At 44.7% G+C, this 22,832-nt stretch overlaps 1 protein-coding gene across 2 annotated transcripts in view; it reads left to right on the top strand.

The window, feature by feature from the left end:
- Positions 1-22,832, top strand: part of PUDP (pseudouridine 5'-phosphatase) — a 148,449-nt gene that overhangs the window by 73,466 nt on the left and 52,151 nt on the right. The window contains exon 4 of one of the 2 annotated variants that reach the window (XM_077888097.1): positions 4,711-6,274. The exons of the other annotated variant lie outside the window; for it this stretch is intronic. Within the exon in view, the coding sequence (XP_077744223.1) occupies positions 4,711-4,887 (177 nt within the window). The 3' untranslated portion in view covers positions 4,888-6,274. Of the gene's footprint in view, positions 1-4,710; positions 6,275-22,832 lie in introns of those variants that run through there. 2 annotated transcript variants of the gene reach the window in all.

The following is a 22,832-nucleotide window of genomic DNA, read 5'->3' on the forward strand; positions in this document are numbered from 1 at the left end:
CTGCAGGGAAAACAGCCTGTGCACACTTCATGCCCACTTGCCGAGGAGGGTTCCTGCCCCCGCCTTGTCCCACTCGGCCTCCATGCGGCCGGCCGCTGAGCCTCCAAGCCCCTGAAGGCCTGGTTCAGCACCTGCACATTTCTCGAGTGGAATCTGGGGAGGCGATGGGTGATGTGGGGTGCAGGCTCCTGAGAAGCGTGTTTGGAGGGCCTCCCCGTGAGGCAGCCACAAGAAGGGAGGGGGAACAGAGGCATTTCGGCGCACAGCCAGGGTGCCGCCCCTGGCCTGTGGCCACAGTGACCCGCAGCCGCGTCTCTGTCGTGGACCACAGCGGCCCACCACCTTCACGGCTGGAGGCGGCGTCTATGGCTCAGCTGAAGAACAGCACACACCAGCCCGTGTCCCCGGCTGTCTGCTGTGTCGTGTGACACACCGGTCTCGCATACTTGTGCTCAACGACACGTTTCACACGGCCCTTCGTGGCCTGGCCGGTTCTCTCAGCTCCCGGCCGCTGCTGAGACCGCGTCGCCCCACCGACGGCTGGCTCGCTGCTCTGTATGCCTTCCAGGGCTTTGCACGTTCTCGTGGGCATCACACACGCGACAGGTCAGCCCTCCGTGCCCTGTTGGGGCGATTGCTTCTGAACTGAGCGGGGACAAGGTATGAATAGAAAACACAGAAACCAGGACGCTGTGCGCACCTTACGAAGCCGTCCGAGTCTGAGAAGGAGGCTCGCCAGGTACTCAGCGCCGTCACCATCAACGCCTGTGCGGCTTTTCCGCCTCATGTACCCCGTGCCGGCATTTCCTGGAACGCAGCTCTCAGGTGCGGATGCTCTCTGCGCTGTTCACGGCCCTCTCTTTGGCAAGTGACACGGTTTCTGAGGCACCAGGTCTCTCCCGCCACGTCCCTCGGAAGGAGCCTCACGATGCAGACTAAAACCTGCTCTCACGACGTTGCCGAGCACAGTTACCCTGAGGGATCAACACAGTCTCCTCCTCTGTTCCGACTGACATTTCACAGGTGGACTGCACGGAGCTTCCAAATCCTCGGAGGACACAGGGTGTCATTGAGACACACAATGCCACAGGACCTTTAAGTGCCCATCCATGGTCCAGATAAAGCGATCGGGGACATTTAGAATGCAATCAGGTCGTAACTGTGAAGAGGCAGAGACGGAAATGTCACTAACGGGAAGTCTCAGAGGCAGAGCTAAAGGACAAAACTGCCCGTTCTCAGCAGACCCAGCCCCACTCCGACAGAAGCCATTGACTCACGGCGGAAGCAGGGGGTTGGAAAAGAAGCCAGGGGCCTTTGCAAGTTCTTAGAGGGACTTGGTGTTCTCTCTCTCCAGATCTGTCTGGTGTTTCGTGCTCGAAGGCCCGTGTCCAGGGCCGGCCAGCTCTCTCTGTGCAGGTGCTGACACTGCAGTGTTATGATGCCTGGGGCCTCACGGAGTCTGCTCGTGAGTGTGCGTGTGTGTATCTCTGTGCAGGTTTCTCTATGTGTCTGAGTGTCCCTCAGTATGTGCAGGTGTCTATGTGCATGTGAGTGTGAATTTGCACGTGTCTGAGTTTCTGTGTGTATGAATGTGCACACGTGTATCCGAGTACCGGTTCATGTGTGTGTACATGAATGCGTCTGTGCACATGTGTGGGAGGGCAAATTTCTGTGTGTGTGAGTGTAGGAGTCTGTGTATGTATCTGTATGAGTGTGCACACGTGTCTGTACATGAAGATGTGTCTGCATGTGTCTGAGTGTGAGCTGTGAGTGTAGGAGTCTGTGCATGTGTATACATGAATGTGCACACGAGTGTGTGCACATGAATGTGTCTGCGCATTTGTCTGAGGGCTAGTTTCTGTGTGTGTAACTGTAGGAGTCTGTCCATGTGTGTCTGAGTGTGCACGTGTGTTGGAGTGCCAGTTCATGTGTGTGCACATGAATGTGTGTCTGTGGTGTGCATGTCTGAGTGTGAGTTTCTGTGTGTAGGAGCATGTGTGTATAAATGTGCACACGTGTCTGAGTGCCAGTTCATGGGTGTGTTTGTACATGAACGTGTGTCTGTGCATATGTGAGGGCAAGTTTCTGTGTCTGTGAGTGTACGAGTCTGTGCATGTGTGTCTTTGAATGTGCACAGATGTGTCCAAGTGCCAGGTCATGTGTGTGCACATGAATGTGTGAGCACGTGTCTGTAAGTTTCTGTGTGTGTGAGTGAAGGAGACTGTGTGTATGTGTGTATGAGTGTGCACATGTCCGGGTGCTAGTTCATGTTTGTGTACATGAATACATGTCTGTGCACATGTGTCTTGAGTGTGAGTTTCTGGGTGTGTGAGTGAAGGAGTCTCCATGTGTGTATGAGCATGTACATGTGTCCGAGTGCCGGTTCATGTTTGGGTACATGAATACATGTGTCTGAGGGCAAGTTTCTATATGTGTGACTGTTAGAGTCTGTGCATGTGTGTTATGAATGTGCACACGTGTGTGTACACTAATGTGTGTGTGCACATGTGTGTGTGTCTGAGTGAAGGAGCCTGTGTGTATGAGTGTGCACATGTGTCTGAGTGCCAGTTCGTGTTTGTGTACATGAATACGTGTGTCTGAGGGCAAGTTTCTCTGTGTGTGACTGTAGGAGTCTGTGTGTATGAGTGTGTACACGTGTGTCTGTACATGAAGGTGTGTCTGCACATGTGTCTGAGTACAAGCTTCTGACTGTAGGAGTCTGTGCATGTGTATGAACATGCACATGTGTGTGTACATGAACTGTGTCTGCGCACATGTCTGAGAGCTAGTGTGTGTAACTGTAGGAGTCTGTTCATGTGTGTGTATGAGTGTGCACACGTGTGTCGGAGTGCCAGTTCATGTGTGTACATGAATGTGTGTATGCACACGTGTCTGAGTGCAATTTCTGCCTGTGTGAATGAAGGAGACTGCGTGTATGTGTGAACATGCACATGTGTGTCAGAGTGCCAGTTCATGTGTGTGCACATGTGTCTGAGTGCAAGTTTCTATGTGTGTGAGTGAAGGAGCCTGTGCATGTATGTATGAGTGTGCACGTGTCCGAATGTCAGTTCATGTGTGTGTATGTGAATGTATCTGTGCACGTGTCTGAGTGTGAGTTTCTGTGTGTGTGTGAAGGAGCCTATGCGTGTGTATGAGCCTATGCATGTGTGCACATGTGTGTACATGATTATGTGCACACGGGTGCAAGTTTCTACGTGAGTGAAGGAGCCTGTGCTTGTGTATGAGCGTGTACATGTGTCCAAGTGCCAGTTTATGCGTGTGTACATGAACGTGTCAGTGCATGTGTCTGAGTGTGAGTTTCTGTGCGTGTGAATGCAGGAGTCTGTGCATGTGTGCCTGTGAGTGTGTGTGCCTGTGTATGCATTTTCCACTGACCTAAAGGCAGGGGAGGACACAGAACTTCTAGTGTCCCACTGCGCCCACACCGGCGTCCATGAGCCTCGCTGCTCACCAGCACAGTGAGCTGCCACTGCCCGCAGGGCAAAATTCTCGAGATAAAAGGAGGGGGACAAGGGGCTGGGAGGGTGGAAAGCTGTGACCTTGGCACGTCCTGGCAGTTGGGGGTCACCTAAGGACAATGGCGGGAACAGTGGGAGAGATCGCACAGCCGTGACCGGGGCCCCTTTATACACGTCTGGCCCCCACGGAGCCGAATCTTCACCGAGAAGTAAGGATGCTGTTGCCAGGACCCCAGGGCACTTTGTAGGCACGTGTCTTCCCCGGATGGACACTGACGGAGGATGGAGGATGATCTCCCCTTGCGTGGGCTTAGGATCTCTTGTTTTATGGCATTGTTCGCGGGATGGCACGGGGGGTGGGGGGGAGCCGCCTCGAAAACACAGTGCACAGAGACCCTGTTTTACATGTGGGTGCAAAGGGCCGGCGGTCGTCCCGAAGATAAGGTGGAGTGACACAGCCGAAGGGGCTAGCGCTCGGGGCCCCTGGGCTTGCTCGCAGAGATTTTCACGGCAGGCCTTGGTCCTCACACACAGGCTCGGGGTTTCACTCACATGCTTTAACCGCTCGCTTTCCAAAGTGCAGTACCCAAAGCATGATCAGCTCTGCACTGATGTCACACTTAAAACGCATGTTTTCGGGCTCCCAGGTAGCTCAGTGGGTTTAACATCTGCCTTCTGCTCAGGTCATGATCCCAGGGTCCTGCGATCGAGCCCTGCATCCCCCCTGAGTGGGGATCTTGCTTCCCCCCCTCCCTCTGCCCTTCCCCTTGCTTGTGCTCTCTGGTGTGCTCTCTCTCTGTCAAATAAAGAAATAAAATATTTTCTAAAAAATTAAATAAAATGCATGTTTCTCCCCCCCACCCTAGTTTACTCTTGTGCTCTGAATGTTCAGTGATTGCACAGATCTGTAGGATTCCAGTAAAACAAACTTTTAAACCCAACGTCCCTACTTGCCACCCACCACCACATGTCACTAGCACCTCGGCAGCAGTGATGGAACCCTGTCCCCTGTAAAGTCACGGGTGCGGAAAGCCCGCGGGACCATATGTAAGGACTGGAGTGCCGGCCTCCCTGCGGTTCACAACCTGGAAAGCCTCCCCTTCAACTCTGTGTCCCGTGCACAGTGACAAAACTGATGGGCGTGTCAATACTAGAAATCATGAGAACCCGGTCTAGATGCCTGGTTACGCGAAAGGCCGTCTCAACCTTGTCTTTCTTCCTCATCCTACAGTGCCTCGTCTTTGAAGACGCTCCCAACGGCGTGGAGGCGGCCCTTGCAGCTGGCATGCAGGTGGTCATGGTTCCAGATGGGAACTTGCAGCGACACCTGACGTCCAAGGCCACCGTGGTGCTGGATTCCCTGCAGGACTTCCAGCCCGAGCTGTTCGGTTTGCCACCCTATGTGTGAGCAGCCCGCTGTGCCTCCCTGGGCGTCACGGTCACGGCACCTGCTCGAGTAACCCATGGCACCCGGGAAATCACCGTGTGAGGGGTCCTTCAGCCTGCGAGGCCGGCCTTCTGTCCCATGCGGGCTTGGCCTACCGTGACTAGTGCTGACATACCACAGCGTCCCAGCTGAGAGAAGGCAAAACAGAGGCAGCCACCAAGCCCTCATTTGCACAATCATACATCCTACATGAATGATCATACGGTGTCATTGCACCTGAATAATCCATGTAGGCGTCATAAGCGGCAAATACACACACGTACACATGCTTGTGTGTGAGTGCTCGGGCATGTATGTGTGTATGCGTGTGTGCATCTTTACATGTTTATACATACGCATGCATGTAAAATACTTCCTTTTCAAAGGTGGAATGAAATTATATTTGCATTCATTTCCTTTTTACTTTCTCTAAACCATGGCTTGAAAATGTAAAATATGCGTACATATACGTATATGCTTACATATATGTGTATATATGTGTATGTACATATATGTTATATTTATCTTTTTCCTGTATGACTCTACTGTCTTAACTGTTGTCTTAATGTGCTGTAGCGGCTGGTACAACGGAGATCGCAGCTGTGTTTTGTTTGTAGTCTGAGTGGAAAAGCCAGGTCATGGATGAGTCCTGAGAAACCGTCCTCCCTGTTAGCAAAATTGACCGTCTTTCTGGCCCACACAGCCTCTCGGCACACCTCCGCCCAGAGGCCCACTCTGAACCGTACCGTCAGTAGTTTGTTCTCAGTGTGAACATAACTGTGGTCTGTACCTCACATCATCAGGCACATGTCTACACTTGAGGATGTGCTTTCTACCTCAAAAAAACCATCCTCTTTTCTAAAAACCGGTAGTTTTCTAACACAGCCTTTGTGCAAATATAATCTGAATTCGGAATACATACCTAGTGTGACCAAGAGCCTTATTAGCACATTTCTGGGATCATTTACCAGATGTTAACACTTTGATGATGGACCTTTTTTTTTTAACTTCTTTTACTTTTTACTAGATTTACTCACCCTTTTGCGGTGGGAACATTGAGAAAGGCATTGGAATATGGGAAAAACAATCCTGGCGCACCATGCCTGCTGGTGTGTCATTGCTTGTCACGGAGCTAACTTCCATGTGGTGGAAAAGTCATGGTAATGAATGCGAATGTGCCCATCCTTGGTCGTCTGTTGATGCTTGCCTCCGGCTGTTGACCAGTTTTATATCCGTTCAGCAAATTCATTTCCACATTAGTCCTCGCCAGTGTGTATGGGTCTATTCTGTGAACTCTCCGTCAAACTGGTTGTAACATCTTACTGGATCCCTCACCAGTTAATTGAGTTGAATAAAATCCTTGACATCAGTTCTCATTATGTATGAGAGTTTGATTTTACTTTTTTAAAAAAATTATGCTTGAACAAATGTAAAACAAAAATGTGACTCGACTTTTTTTTCTTTGGAAGCCAAGCAGCACTCACATTGTAAAATGGCATTTATGCATTAGTGCCCTTGTGTGCGGCAAACATAAGATCTCCCTGAGATGATCCCTTATTGGATTTGATATCTCCTTTTAATAAAACATGTATGTTTTCTCATCTTCCAGCCATTTTGTACAAGAAACACAAAGCGCGCTCATGCGTCTCCCAAACATGTAGCTGTAGATCAGTGTACACTTTGCTCTACGGTAAATTTGAGCTCAAGTACATTGTTGTTACAACCAAGGCAAAACTCTTATTTTGTTGTACAAAGGAAAATAGTGATGGTTGGCCAAGCCGCACATGTTCTTTCTTGTTCTACCTCAGCCTGATTGACCCAGTGCCTCTTAATGATGACATCCCACTAACAACCCATCGATTTCACAGAGGAATAATAGTAATGCCAATTTAGACCCGGATGACTCCTGCCGAGAAACTTTAAAGAGACATTGTGGTTTCTTAATGCGTTTAAAGACATGCAGAGATTAGTGGCTGTTATGTGATGTTGCCCTAGTGGGCGGCTAGCATTTACCCATCCCCTGCACCTCCTTTGGAAGCATTTGGTACTGATGACAGCCCCTGAGAGGCGATAAAATCAGTCTCTTCTTAATTCCTCTTCAATGAGACATGCACAGCACTTTTAGGAACATACTAATGACTATGTATTAGGGTTCTTCCTTCCACCCAATACTCCCTCAGTTGGAGTTCAGCGAGCCGTAGAAGAGAAAAGGGCGTCTGGAAGACACTTGCTTTACCCGGAGAGACTTGCCTTATCAAGACACATGGATCATTTCTGCTCTGCAGCACTGCTCAGTGCTTAGCCATTGAGGTTCCTGTTTCTTTGAATATAATAGTTGGACGCTAGATTTGCCGTGCTTCGAATGGTGTTACCTATTCTTAAAAACACATTTGCACATGATAACCAAGTTTTATAATAAAAAAAAAAAATGCATACTAACTCCTCTGCCTCACATTGTGTACGCTCTCCTGTTCCACAGGACAAAGTTCAAACCTTGGCCTCGTGGAGGCTTTCTGACCTAAGTCTGTCCCCAGCACAGCAAAGGATTTCAAATTAGGCAGAGTTTGATTTTCTATGCATCTTTTGACCCAAGTGGATTTTGAAGGACCAAATAGTTAGCTTTCTCTTTCTGGTTCTCCACGGAATGACAGGTGCCTGACACAAAGTGTTTTTGGACACTGTCAGACTATCCCATTAGTATTAAGGCATTGCATGAAAGCATTGCTTTCTGTAGACTAAAACCCATGATTGCCAAATTCTATGTGCGTTGCTCCAACATCGCATATGAAATGAGTATTTACATGAAATGATTTGCAGTTTTTACCGTAATGTTAATAATAAATTTCTCTAGGACATAAAAATCATAAAGAACTATTCAAATATCCTAATGTTTTCTAGTTTCTTTTTTTTTTATTATTTTATTATTATTTTTTTATTTTTTGTTTTCTAGTTTCTTAACAAGCATGAGGTCTCGGAAACATGCCGTCAAATACATCGACTTATGAAAATCCTTGACAAAGGGATGGGGAATTCATATATAATGCAAAGTCACTTAAAATGGCATATTTTCAAAATCCACTATAGGAAAGAGTGGGTATGCATTTGATACTCAACGTCGTATTAAATTATGGATAGACATTTAACTAAACAGTAGTTATTTTTCTGTAAGTCACATCAATTCTATACTTGGTGGTAAAAAAGACATTCCATATAAAAGTCAGAAACAAAGAAACCAAGTTATGAGTAAACTTTTCATTGTCCTAGAAATCATAGTCAACAAATAACGGCATTGTGTGTTTACATAGATGGGTTTGATGAGGACAAATTATCTCAGTAATTTGTCTAATCATCGTTTCTCTCACCACTTTTTAAAGCCGTCTTCACTGGGTATTGAATTGTGGTTTGAGATTAATTACCTCTTACCCTTTAAAGATATAGTTTCTATTATCTGACTTCTATCGTTTTGATTAAATTATACCAGTTATTGGTCCTGAGTTTGAAAGCAACCTGTCTCTTTCCTCCAGCTGTGGCTAGGATTTTGTTCGTGGTCTTTGGCCTTCCCAGGAATGGCTTGCTATGTTTGGTCTAGTGTGAACTTTGTAGATCTCCCTAAGTCTGGCTTTTACGAATCTCTAAACTTCTCAGTCATCACCCAGATTTTCCTCTTGGGGCCCCTTCCATATATAACCAAACAGCAAGGGTTAAGTCTTGGCAGTGCATGTAATCAGTGCGTCATGCCCAAGCCTGGGTTGTGCCGCCAAGGAGAAGGCTCAGGGACTGGGGAGCTTGAGTGAGCTGGCAGGGCAGGTGAGGAACCAGTGCCAACGGGGCCTTAGGGAACACTTGGAATCTTCATGATGAGCACACACACTTAAAAAGGATTAGAATTCTCACTTGGCCCGGAGGCGAGGAACAGTGTTACCAGCCAGGAGGAGTCAACCACCCAGAGCTGAGTATACCAGTAGTCAGAAATCCAGAGAACCAAGACAGCCAAGAACCAAGGGTTCCGTAGAGGGCCCAGGACAGAGCCATCAGCAGAGCCTGTGCTCCTCGTAAGAACCTGTCCTTCACCTCTGCTCTGTGGGTGCATGTTCTGTGTCTTCTCTGAAGGCAAAACCAAGACCCACTTGACTCCTGTAGAAAGGCGCTTACCTTGAAAAGAAAGGCAAAGAGCCAGATGCTGAAATATGAAAAACTCATGGAGAACAGTTTTAATTAGGATGAAGTATTCACATATGCAGATCACTTGAAAATTGCAAAACACTCTAAATTTCTGCATAAACTAGGTCGTCTAGCATTTGTTGAGTGTTCATCGTGAGCTAGGCACTTTTTATTTATGAACGTACATCCTTGCCTTTTGCTTTGCCCTTTTTGCTCTCTCTGCCCCGTGTAGTGGCTGAGAGTACTCCCAGCTTCCCCTCTCTTATCTCTAAGGGTTATGTTACATAATTAGGTTATGTACCCCAAAGGCCACTTGGTTATGAAGCGGCGGGGCTGAGGATCGGGGTCGTAAGTTACACGTGCTTCACACTCCAGAAAATATAGCTGTTCCCAACGTAATTATCGTCAACCATAGGGAAGGAAATACGTTTCCGTGGTAGTTAGAATAAAAAGGATGTTTGTCGTCCTGTTGACACCTTCGTGGTGTAGACCCAGCCCACACGGGTGCTGCCGGGGAGCAGTGAATCCTACGCTTAAGTATCTTCTCTACTCACACTGTTGGTGGCCGCAGAGAACACGTGCCTGACTTAGCTGCACTACCAATTTGTATCAAGAAAAGTACTTGCTTTAAACAAGTTTGAGATGCCCTCTAATTGGGAAAATATTAAGGGCCTTGGACGCTACCGCTTGTCTATGCATGAGACAGCTCCCTCATTACTTTGGTTTTTGGTATTCTCAACCTACCTCCAGAAAACACTGCAAAATGTCATTCTTGAGTGCCCTCTCTTTGCAAGTACTTATCAGGCGTGTGTGTGATGAGCTGTTTGTTCTCTGCTGATGCTCTTACTGATGCATAGTCATGTTGATGAAGCAAGTTGTTAGCCGGTTCAAGACTGGAACAGAGTCAACAAAGTTTGCGAGTGCTTCCAGCCACAGTGCAGGCCTCTGAAAATCATCCCTTCCCTCGGCCCCCAGCTCCTCAGGAATAGTGTATGGTTGTTCCTAGGGAGGGTGTTGTTAGGACCTCTCAAGGATTAAGACCTGAGGCTTTTCACCCATCACTCCCCTCCGTTAAGACCATTTCCAACACCAGTTCTATTTCTCGACCTTGATTTCTTTCCTCTCAACTGCCATCTGGTGGTCCATCCCACCACCACCACCCCACTACATCCAGGGAGAACTCGCCCTTAGGGTGACAGAAGTCACCAGCCTTGTGCCCCTTGCCTAAATTCTTCCCAGGGTCCCAGCAGTGGTCCCAGAGACAGGCAAATCGAGTCCTTTGACAGCGCCTGTAGACCCGCATGCTATCTACTCCTTCATGGTAGCTGTGAATGCACACCTGCTTTTCTCTGGCCAGAATCTCCTTGAAGGGATAGCTCAACATGTATCCCAAGAGTTGGAAGGCAGAAAAAGTGCCACTCAATTCCCCTGTTTTGTTTCCCAACAATGTAAACCACATAAACGTGGTCCAGACTCCTCCGTGCAACGTGGGATTTAGTATGAGAGACATGGTAAGAAATCACACACATGAAGGTGTAATTGTAAATTGTCAGAAACACTGCGGAGTCAGAGAAGAGGATCTAAGAATAGCAGGGTGCACCTAATTTAATTTGGGGCTTACAGGGTCAAGGAAGGGGGCATCACTCAGCGCCTGGCCAGTTTCTGGAAAAGTACAATGTATGTTGTCCATACAACCCAGCAATCCACTCTTGGGTGTCTGCTCAAGGGATATGAAAATGTCCACCCACACAAACACCTGTACGCAAGTGTTCATAGCAACCTTTCTCATAACCATCAATGGAGGAAAGTACAGAAGCCAGCAGAAGAGAGAGGTCTTGGTAGAAGTTGGCTCTGTGATGAAGTTTCACAAATTCCAATGTTATTGGCACTTCTTACCAACACCCACATGTTGTTCTAATTAAATTGTATAAAAGTACCTTCCTGTGTTTCTAACCAGTTATGTAATTTGGACAAATCATCGATGGAGATCTCCTCGTGGAATTCAGAGTACGCCCAATAAGTCAATGGACTTGGTCCATTTTCCAGTGTAAAATATGTGCACTTTTAAATAACATTAATATACTTAGTGATGCGTGATGTCGGTAAGAAGAATCTACAGAGGTGACAGTAGGAAGAAGGAGCTCAGATCACTCCGTGCTTTATATTTTATTACTGTTGACATTGTGGTTCTGCAGTTTGGCAAGATAAGGCAATACCCAGCTAGGAGGAAGCTGCGTACCTTTTGGGGAGCCTCGGTCTTCATAAGTGAGATGGTGCCCCATAAAAACTGGTGGAAGGGGACTGGCTTGGGCACCTAGGAGAACCCTAAGGAGCATCTCATGAACGTGAAGGTCAACCTTGCAGTGCTGCTAAGAGACCAAGAAACTTCAGGACAGAGGACAGACATGGGGTTTGATTATCTGTCCTTGCACTGATCAGCTCAGGTGACTGGTGGAGGTCAGAGCAGACTACAGAAGAGTAAAGTAAAGCAGAGACCATCAGCACGGAAGACTCATGAGCAATTGTGACAATTGGAGCAAAGAAATAGGGCTGTCACTATAGGGCAGGAAGGATCCAGGAGGAAGTCCTTTGTGTTTTTGGGAGTTCAGGGTGGAATGAAATTCTGAAAGCAGAAAGAGAGCGAGAGCTTCTCAGCTCCAGATGCTGGGGATTCTCATGAAGAAACCTTAGTTTTATCCTTAAAGGTAATGAAGACCCATTGGAGATGCACAGTTTCTACTTCTCTTTCAAGAAATGAGGCCTCCAGGACAGAGGGAAGGAGAGAAGAGGCTGTGAGTCTGGCCTGGTGGAGGCGAGGCACAGAGGAAAGGACTCCCCATGAGTCATAGTGGCATTTTCCCCCTAAAGTCCATTTAACCCCACACATCCAACCCAGCCCACCAGCTGAAATTCTCTCCCATTGCCGCGCTCTCTAGATCTTGAGATGCCGCTCATCGGAAGCGATGTTTGTTTACAGCTCCATCAAGGGAGCAGCCACAGGCTCCCACGATTTAAGCACCCCTCAAAATACTTCCCACCTCCCACATCTCACTTCCTGCACGGAAGGGAGCTCATTCCTGCTGTCCAGTGCTCTGCAAAATTCCATGCTGACAGTGTCAAACGTGTCCCCTAATCCCCTTGTGAAAATGCAAATACCCCTAAGAACGTGACTCCCCTCTTAACCTCCTTAATCAGACTGCTTCCTCCTCCTTTTTCGCTGAGCACTGCTCGCTGGAAGGAATCAAATTTTGATGCAGGAGGGTGGATAGTGAAGGGCTTTTGAATAGGAAGCTTGGGAGCGGGGGAAGTAGGTTTGAGTGGGCACTTCACAGGATGAAGACAGGCTGAGGGAAATAGGAGTCCGGATAGGAAAGGGGAAAAGAGAGATGCCACAAGGTAGGCCAGGGTCACAGGAAGGGGACGACCGTGGGCATCCACCATCTTGCTAGTTCTAGCTCCTGTGATTTAATTGTCGGGTGCAGGAGGTGAGCGTGCATATAGCGGCACGCAGTTAGGAGGCCCTCATCCGAGCTCCCCGGGGCCTTTCTTGAATATCACCGGAGCCCGGCAACATTCTTTGTGGTCTAGTAGTGCATGCCCGCTACTGTGTGCCCAAGCACTTATTTTTCCTGGAAAACCCAGCACCTGCTGTCTTCTCTGAAAACTCAGCAAAGCTCCCACCGCAGGCAGCACAAACACAGCAGGATCAGGTTCTGAGACGTGTGTGCCTTTTTATGGGGATGTGTCCCAGGGCAGTGTTTCCGTTTGTATCCAGCCCTGCAGCAGCACACATTGAATTCGGCTGGCTCTTCCCAGTGGTGGGTATAGATTGGGTCCGGAGGTCGTGTCCTAAAACCACTTCCTGGAGTAGGCTCCAAGCTCTGGGGTGGCACAGATGGCCCCAGCTGGGGCTCTGAAGACGAGAGTGGTTTCATACTGGACCAGTTGTCCTGGGAAGTAGAGATGGGCCTGACTCTGCAGCCCCAGTTCATAAAAAGACTCTTGTCTCCAGCCCAGTGCCCACAGATGGGGTTGTTACCCGGAGGGCAGACAGTCACTGCTGTGAGATCTCCTCCATGCTGAACGTTCAGCCTCATTCGGACAAAATATTAAAATGGGAGGTGTCCATGTGATGTCCCCTGCTATGCCTCAAGCCCTGTCCTTACCTGTGCAGTTCAGAGACAGCTCACGGATGGAAAGAAATCTATATGCGCCTTTTAGGATTGAAATGGTTGGTCTTCCCAGTCATGACCCAAACCAGATGGTGGCTTGGAGAAGATGTCAAAAGAGAAGCATTACTCTGTGCTATTTTCTCCACTTACCAGAGTCAGAATTTTCCTAGAAGAATGCCAATATTGTACCCTGAAAGTACACACTTACCACAGCAGCACCCATAGAGATAAAGTGTCTGCACTTGCCACTGGGTAGTCATTTCCAGTCTAACATCATCACGCATGTTTTAAGAAAGTCCTGTTGGAAAATAAGCTCATAAATATCACATTAATTCTGAAATAAGCCTTGATAGTGACTGACTCAAATTGGCCATCCTTTAAAAAAAAGGGGGGGGGGGGGAGATGATGCTGCATTAGAAAAGAGGAACAATCAGAAGAAAGAAAAATATTCATCCCAATGGGTTATGGAGCTGTGAGTCAAACACAGGATTTATTTCTCCTTTTAAATGTATGAATTTTTTCTCCTAAAGTCGCCTTTTTACTTCACTATAAATCCCATATACCATGAAATTCCTAAGTAACATTAATTTCCACCCAACAATAATGGTATGAATTTTGAGAATTATGTTGGTCTATTTCTCAATTTTGATTATTATCTGTACGTACTGAGCAATGGTAAGGGGAAGAACCCTCTTCCTTTTAAACCTTTTATGTTGTTGAAATACATCAGTTAGTACAAGCAGAGGTATCAAAACTATTATCTTTGTTTAATCCTCTTTCCAAAATCACACTTCACCTAATTTTAACTCTATTTCAAAGGTGATCCTAAGCTCCGCGAAAATAAGCAGCAGCCCCTATGTGTTCACTCTTGGGGGCTCTCAGGATGATTTATACAACAAATCAGAATCCCTCTTCTTGTATTGCCAACATCAGTCATGCGCCCCAGATGGATCCTTCCCTGCTATTTCATGTAAATATCTACTGTGCTCATCTGGGCCAACAGACTTTTTGCACAACGGCACATCGAGCTCAAACAGGGAAAATGCACTCTGCGGGCAAAATCAGAAGGAGATGGAGAAAATAGAAATTAAGGTAAAAAGAGGGGAAAAGTATATCCTTTAGCAAGTTTTGATCAAAATAGCTTAGAAAGAAATAGAATGTGGGTATCTATACGTGCAATCTAATTGTTTGGAATTAAAGACAAGGATTTCTATGGCTTATATAGCATCCATCTGATTGAGTTAAAATTTTCCGTCGGGTTTCTTCCTATAGCTCTTCATCATCACTCATATTTTTTAGACGGCCCATAATAGCATCAAGAAGTGCATCATGGCTCTCTTAGACTGTTCTGTGCCCTATATCCGCGACTGTTTGAACATATGTTGTTGGATATTCTCTTCAAGTCTTCTCTCTCTGGTGTTGAATTCTTTGGGAAGAAAAAAGAAGACTGGATTGGAAGAAAGAGATGACTTTCAATTTCAAATGGTTGTATACACACAGGTCGGTTTTGATTCTTCTATGAAACCAACCCAAAGTAGCCCAGAGACCAAGAGACAAAGAAACGTTATCTTTGATGAAACTAAAAGGAGACTAACATTCTTCCAATTTTTAAATTTATTTTTTAATTATTATTATTATTAGTTTAGAGAGAGTGCTGGTTTGTACATGCGAGTGGGATAGAGGGTGGGCAGAAAGAGAAGGGGAGAGAGAATCTTAAGCAGGCTCCATATCTAGTGGGGAGCCTGATGCGGGGGCTCCATCCCATGACCCCAGGATCCCCAGGATCATGACCTGAGCCAAAATCAAGAGTCACATGCTTAATCGACTGAGCTACCCAGGTGCCCCTAGTCTTTGAAAAACTTTTGAAGGAAAATCCAGTAGTTCACACCATGTTTATTCACTTTATACAAATAATGCTATAAGGACTAACGATAGAGACATTAGTAATTCTTTAATATTGGAAGAATATTTGTTCTTTCATTCATGAGCAATTTTCCCCCATCAGTGATGATATTAGCTGTGGGTTTTTCATCGATGGCATTTATTATGTTGAGGAGTATTTTCTCTAAATGTACTTTGTGGAGGGTTTTGTTTTGTTTTGTTTTGTTTTGTTTTATCATGAATGGGTATTGTATTTTGCCAAATGTTTCTCCTGCATTCTTCCTTCTACCATTTTGGGGTTTTGTTCATTCTCCTTTTTCTATCTCCACTAGGTGTGAGGTCAGGTTGTTCGCTTCAAGTTTGTTTTGTTGCTTCTTGAGTTAGGGCTGTGCTGCTATAATCTTTCCTCTTAGAACAGCTCTTGCGGTATCCCAAAGATTTTGGACCATTGTTCTTTAATAGTCACTTATATACATATATTTTTTATTTCCTCTTTGATTTCTTGGCTGACCCCATTCATGGTTTAGTAGCATGTTACTTAACTTCCATATATTTGTGTTCTTTCCAGATTTATTCTTGTCGTTGATTTCTAGTTTCATAGCATCGTGTTTGAAAAAGATACACGATAAGACTTCAGTCTTTCTTAATTTTTGATATTTGTTTTATGGCTTCTTATGTGATCAGTTTCAGAGAATGTTCCATGTACATTCATTCTTGAAAAGAATATTTTTCCACTATTTTTGGATGGAATGTTTTGAATATATCTGTTAGGTCCTTCTGATCCAGTGTGTCAATCGAAGCCATCATTTCCTTGTTCATTTTCTCTTTGGATGATCTATTCATTGATGTCAGTGGGGTGCTAAAGTTCTCTACTAATATTATATTACTATCAATTTCTTCCCTTATGTGAGTTAATAGCTGCTTTTATGTATTTGGGTGCTCCCATGCTGGGCACATAAATATTTATAATTGTTATATCTTATTGTTGGATTGTTTCCTTTATACTTATGTAGTGTTAATGGACTTGATAATTTTTCAGAAGTTTTAGGTTTATAGAAAACTTGACTGAAAGTACAGAAAGCCTCATATATGTCTACCGTCCCAGTTTCCCCTATTATTAACCTCTTGTGTTAATTTGGTACATATGTTACAATCTATGTGGCAATATTTTGATGCTATTATTAATATAACAATAGTTTATATTCCAGCTCATTCTTGGTGTTTTACATTCTATGGATTTTGACAAATGTATCCACCATTGTAGTATCATACAGAGTAGTTGCACTGCCCTAAAAATCCAGTGTCCCATCTGTTCATCCATCCCTCCTCCTTACCCCCTGCTAACCATAGTTTTGTTGGTTGGTTGGTTGGTTGGTTGGTTGGTTGGTTTGGTTTGTTTTTTTTACCGTGCTTACAGTTTTGTCTTTTTCAAAACATCACAGTTAGGATGGTAGAGTGTGTAACCTTTTCAAATTAACTTCTTTCATTTAGAAATATGCTTTAAAGGTTTTGAAGATTTTTAGAACAAAACAGTATGATTAAAGATGGAGAACAATCAGGAATTATATGTTACCTTAAATTGGAGTCACTTGATTTTTCTAACATTTAATGTTAAAACACTTACTTTTAAGCAATATGTTTGAATGTTGATATATTTATTTTCAATTCCAGCCTCATTTGACACATGCTTTGTATGCATTTTCAAACACATATTTTTCATGCATTCATGGAAGAGTTGTGTTCATAAAGCCCTTGCTTGAAAGGAGCTAACCACTTTTTTTGTGATTTTTATTACAAATAGTAGGTCATATATGTATAAGTTTTTATCTGAAGTGAGAAAATATATATGCCAATGATCTTTGATGGCAATCAAAACATGATGGTGTATTGAAAGGTTTTATACACTATATTTTATGTGCATTAATATTCATCTTTGATTTTCAATATATTTCACTGTGACATTTATCTGGTGTTCAATTGTGAGTTTACATTGTCTTAAGAAAGTTTCCATCCCTTAATTGAAGTTTTCAAATGTGTGAAGAACAAAAATATTATCTTCCTTGAGTTAAAAATACTTGTGCCCATAAACATAACTTATTCAAAATCATCAAGAAATCTTTCAATTTTGATATCTAATAACTCCCTAATAAGAGAAAAGATTTATCCCATAATGAAATTAAAATACCCTCTATGATGATAGAGAATTAGAGCTGGTATTGTTAAAAAAAAAAGAAAAGAAAGAAAAGAAAAGAAAAGAAAAGAAAAGAAAAGAAAAGAAAAGAAAAGAAAAGAAAAGAAAAGAAAGAAAAGAAGAAAAGAAAAGAGGAAAAGAAAAAAAGAAAAGAAAAGAAAAAAAGAAAAAAGAAAAGAAGGAAAAGAAAAAGAAAAGAAAAGAAAGAAAGAGAGAAAAGAAAAAAAGAAAAGAAAAGAAAAGAAAAGAAGAAAAGAAAAGAAAAAAGAAAAGAAAAGAAAAGAAAAGAAAAAAGAAAAGAAAAGATCCCATTCGGACATTGCAGGTTTTCATGAGCCACAGTGTTAGCCCATTGGATATGAGCTGTTTCATTTACTATTTCACAGCCCTGTGTCCAGAAATTTTATTTTGAAGATTAAAAACAAGTGCAGGAAGAACATGGAGCAGTACTGTAATTTTTAGTTTTTCATATGTGTGTATGTGCATATACATTTGTTTATTTGTGTAAACTGAAACTAAAATAGCCACATGGCTGTACAACAATAATTAGACCCAAATCTCTAGGAAAAGTATGTCTGCATAGTCTGGGCTAGAAATAATATTCTTTTCTCTTTTGAATACCTTTTCTAGAAACAGTTGCATGAATGACCTCTTTAGAGTACTATTGAAAAATCTTGGGCGCCTGGGTGACTCAGTGGTGGAGCATCTGCCTTCGGCTCAGGTCGTGATCCCGGGGTCCTGGGATCGAGTCCTGCATCGGGTTCCCCACAGGAGGCCTGCTTCTCCTCTGCCTGTATCTCTGCCTCTCTGTGTGTCTCTCATGAATAAGTAAATAAAATCTTAAAACAAAGTAAAGGAAAACAAAAATCTCCAAATAGAAATTCAAACTTTTCATGCAAAAACATGTTACACAGGTGAATCTGCAAAATGTTTTCATGTGGCTGAGTGACTTGGTACCACCACTCATATTGGTTGGGATGGTTCAACTTCACATAACATAGTACCTGACTCCACCTGGCTAAAAGAGTACTGATGTGTACTATTGAAGGAAGAGAGAGATGAGAAGTGGGGCTGGGCTTCCTGCTTGGTTGTTTTGGTTGTTCAGTACTGTGCTAAGGATGCAGGATCTTCCTTTTTCCACTGTGCCCTCACAGATTTGGCTTCCCCTAAAGGTTACACTCTAATGGTCTTCAGATGGCTGTGGCAGTAGCAAAGCACACTGTTTATTTGTTCCCTCCAGGAGGAGAAAAGGGGAACATTGAGTCATTTCGTCAGTCTGATGACTCAAGTTAAGACACAAAGCCCTCTGAGCCTGGATTATGGCTGTGGGCCCAGGGATATATACAGGTTGGCCTTTCAGATGAATCCAGTCACCGTTGAGTCTGATGGGCTACTTGCGGGAGTGAGGAAGCTCTGAACAACTGGGGTTCTGATCAGAAGCAGGAAGGGGAGAGCGGATATGGACCAGGCAATTTCCATCTCCTGCTCTCCCCCACGAAGGATACATAGCAGTCATGGTCACTCTAGTCCTTGTCCTCAGTAGGCAGCCCAGTGCCATATTGCTTGTTTGCAGCAGAGTTTGGAACTTCATTTATACCTGATTGCATTGGATTGACCACCATACCTCTCATGAACAGTGACAGATGCGGCTGGTGAGGTAGCAACGGCAGTGGAGGCCCTGCCAGTATGTCAGATCAAAACCCAAAGATGGCCAGATGCCATCCTGCCCTGGTGCAGCCAACTGCAGCTGGTCCGTGCTTCCCTGTAGGGGATTTAAGAGGCAGTTCACTGTAGGTACTCGCCATGCTGCAACCCCAGGAAGCAAGAGGGAAACTGAGAACAAAGAAGAGGGTGGAGAAGTCACAGGATAAATGAGAGATGTGAATTCCAGCATTTTTCAGTGCTCATCTGCAGCTTCTAACTCCACAAGTCAGATCACTTTACAGATGCTTAAGCAGCCCCTATTGTCTACCCAAGACGCTGCATTGAAAAGGATCAATGTGGTTTCTACCCTGTTTACAACTCACAGCCCATGGCTCTTCCATTCACTATTCCTTTAACCTAGTCCTCCACCTATTGCTCACATAATGCCAACTTTTCAGCACCCCCAAAAGAGGTATAAAGATTACATGTAAGTACATAGCTGTTCCAGTCCAGTTATGCCAAAGCCACTGCGACACATCATCCGGAACGTATGCAGACTTTGATCCTATCAAACAAATTTTAGAAGAAGACCAATACTTGCTTTAACTTTGTGGAACATACATTTTGTTACTTACCAGTCTGGAGACTGTTAACTCCCCACCTGAAAACATAGTCAACTGAGAATAACAACCATATAAAAAGCTATTGTTCTCTAACATTGATAAGAAGAAAAGCAAATTTTCTTTCTTTTTTTTTTAATTTTTATTTATTTATGATAGTCACAGAGAGAGAAGGAGAGAGAGGCAGAGACATAGGCAGAGGGAGAAGCAGGCTCCATGCACCGGGAGCCTGATGTGGGATTCGATCCCGGGTCTCCAGGATCACGCCCTGGGCCAAAGGCAGGCGCCAAACCGCTGCGCCACCCAGGGATCCCGAAAAGCAAATTTTCAGGAGAAACACCAACATGGTTTTTCTAAATCCACACTGCAAATAGGAAAGAACTGGAAAGATTTTCTGTGCTGTGTAAAAACTGCATGTGTAAAAATTGAATGCCCCCATGTTTCTCCCTACCACCCTTATAGTCCACGCTCCCATCCAATTTCCCTCTTCTAGTCCCACCCCCACCAATGACACATAGCCAGCTGACTGCTGGTTACTTCCACCCTGACTCACAAGTCCTGTGTGGGCAGTACCATGTTTCTTGCTTGGAGTAGAGTAGGAACTCAATGGGGTCACACCACTAATTTTGTAAGAGCAAGGAAAAAACAGATGGAAGGGTGGTTGACAGCTTCATATATTTTGGGTAACACTGTCTTAGTAATAGGCAGAAGAGGAGTTGAGATCTGAGCTTTAGGTGCCATACACCACCACACACATTCATAGGCACTGATAGATCCAGTTCCCCACCCTACTATTTTGTGCCTGGAAGGCACCTGCTATCCTGGAGTTTCCCACTACTTTTTAGTGTGTCTTTTTCATTCATCGTTATTCAGATGTCCCCTCAACCTCACAACAGTATGGAACTGTCCCAAAAAATATGTTGAAACGGGCCAAATGTTGTCTCCCTTTCCCCAAAGTTTATATGTTGAAGTTCTATACCCCCAAGAACTCAGAATGGGTCTGTATTTCGAGGCAGGATCTTTAAACTGGTGATCAAGGTACCATGAAGCCATTAGGGAGGGGTCTAATGCAATTGTAAGAAGAGAAGATTAGGACACAGACCCATGCACAGAGGGGATGACCATGTGAGGACGCAAGGAGAAGACAGCATCTACACTCCAAGGAAAGAGGCCTCAGGAGAAACCAACCCTGCCCACACCTGGATCTTGGACTTCCAGCCTCCAGGACTATGACAAATAACTGTCTGCTATTGAAGCCGCCCAGTCTGTGGTACTTTGTTATGGCAGCCTGAAGAGACTAATACAGATACTTAAGAATTGTTTCAATCATGGCAAGTCTTTAAGTTTAAATGTCACTTCTTGCTCATTCCATTTGGTGGCTGGCAGCCGCTGAGTGCCACTTGTGTCCTGTGACCATAGAACTAAGCCCTGTTAACTACCTTGTTGCCACTTTTGTCCAGCAAAGTGTATTTCTCTAGTGCCCTTCTTCCTTTCTTCTTGGCCTGACCCATAATTTTCCTCTTGCATCTCTGCATAGACGACCTGTTCCAGCATCCCTTGTCCTGACTTAAAATTGGTAAATGGAAACCTCTCATTGTTGTGACTGGTCCAAGCAATTCGACAAGAGGATAAAGCGGCCAGATTTTTTTTTTTTTTTAACAATTATGTATGGTACCTTGCCAAAAATTTGAATCTTCTTGTCTCTGTTGAGGTATCTTTGCTGAGTAACACACATTTATGGATTTCACCTTGGATAAAAAGTGAGCTATCTACCTTTCTCCTTCAAAAAATATATAGAATCCTGCCACTTTGCAAATGAAGCGTAAAAAAGTTCTCTTAGGATAGGCTTGGAGAAATCAGCAAAAATATTAGGTGACACTCACATATATATATATATGGTTCTTCTTGCAACAAAGGTTTATTCACTTGAAGGCAGGCAGCATTTGAGAGGACTTTTGAGGTTGTCATTGTTAGATGTTGGCTCATGGCTACAGTTGCATCCAGGGAAGCAAGGCCAGGTGGGAGACCTTCTAGGAACCGAGGATGTGAGTGCAGGGCTGGAATGGGAGGATGAGCTGAAGCAAGTATGCTGGGGATGGGTCTCACATGAGGGTCTGTGCACGCTAAACACAGCATCCCACACTGATGTATGGTTGGGGCAACATGGATATCTCCATGGTTTCCATGTCAGGCACACTCGGGTTTCCCAACCTGCTATTAGTGATGTTTGACAAGATCATTCTTTATTGCAGAGTGGGGCTAGGGGACTATCTTAGCATGTTAGAATGCTGGACAGTATCCGTAGACTCTCCCGACCAGATGCCAGTTGCACACGTGCCCAGTTGTAGAGACCAGAAATGTCCCTTGACATTTCCAAATGTCCCCCAAATGGGAGAGGGAGATTACATCATCCACAGTGAAAAAAATCACTGAGGTTTATGGAAGGAATGGGTGCCATACAGGATCTCAGCCCCGTGGGCAAGACAGAGGAAAGTGAATCTGTGCTGTGTCCAATTCCCAAAACGTCATGGTGGAGCTGGATTTCTGACACACTATTTTAGAAGGATTCGAGGCCAAGCTTTGAGGAAGGGACTAAATGATCAATCAACGATGTGCAAGTGAAACGAAGGATGTGGAGATGATCCTTCTGCCGCCTGTTTGTTACTCCAGGACCCTGGCAGGTCAGAGAAGGGATGCTGTGGCCTCAGATCATGGGGCCACTTTCCAGCAAGACTTACCACCTTTTCGTGTAAACAGGAGACACCAAGCCTACTGATTTTTCCCTTTTATTATGCTGTCATGATGGATGCTGGGGCCAAGATGGCCTGGGCAGCCCGGGGGCCCTTGTAAGGTGTAGCTGGACATAAAAAATAACTCACTTATAGTCCAGAGAGGTCATATAATGTAGATCCCCAATTTAGTATAAGAATAAGCAGTCTGTCCTCTAAGACCCTAAAGACTTATGGTGGAGACCGACAGACACTAATGTAGAAATCCAGCAGAAACACCTGCTCAATGAGTTGTACCGTGGTCTACCCTCCCTTTCACATTTGACTAAATGATGGGCCCCCATCATGCCAACCGATGTCTGATCATGTAAAACAATTAAGCAAAAGCATCTACTTGCTTACCTAGGAAAATCTGAAGTTTTTATAGTGCAAAGTGTTAAACGAATTTTCATGGTTGACATAGTATATTTATCACTTTATGCCTAGTGGTCTTTCAATGATGAATTGACGTAAGTGCCGTGCCCTGGAG

This window comes from Canis aureus, chromosome X (genome assembly GCF_053574225.1).
Source record: "Canis aureus isolate CA01 chromosome X, VMU_Caureus_v.1.0, whole genome shotgun sequence".
NCBI lineage: Eukaryota > Metazoa > Chordata > Mammalia > Carnivora > Canidae > Canis > Canis aureus.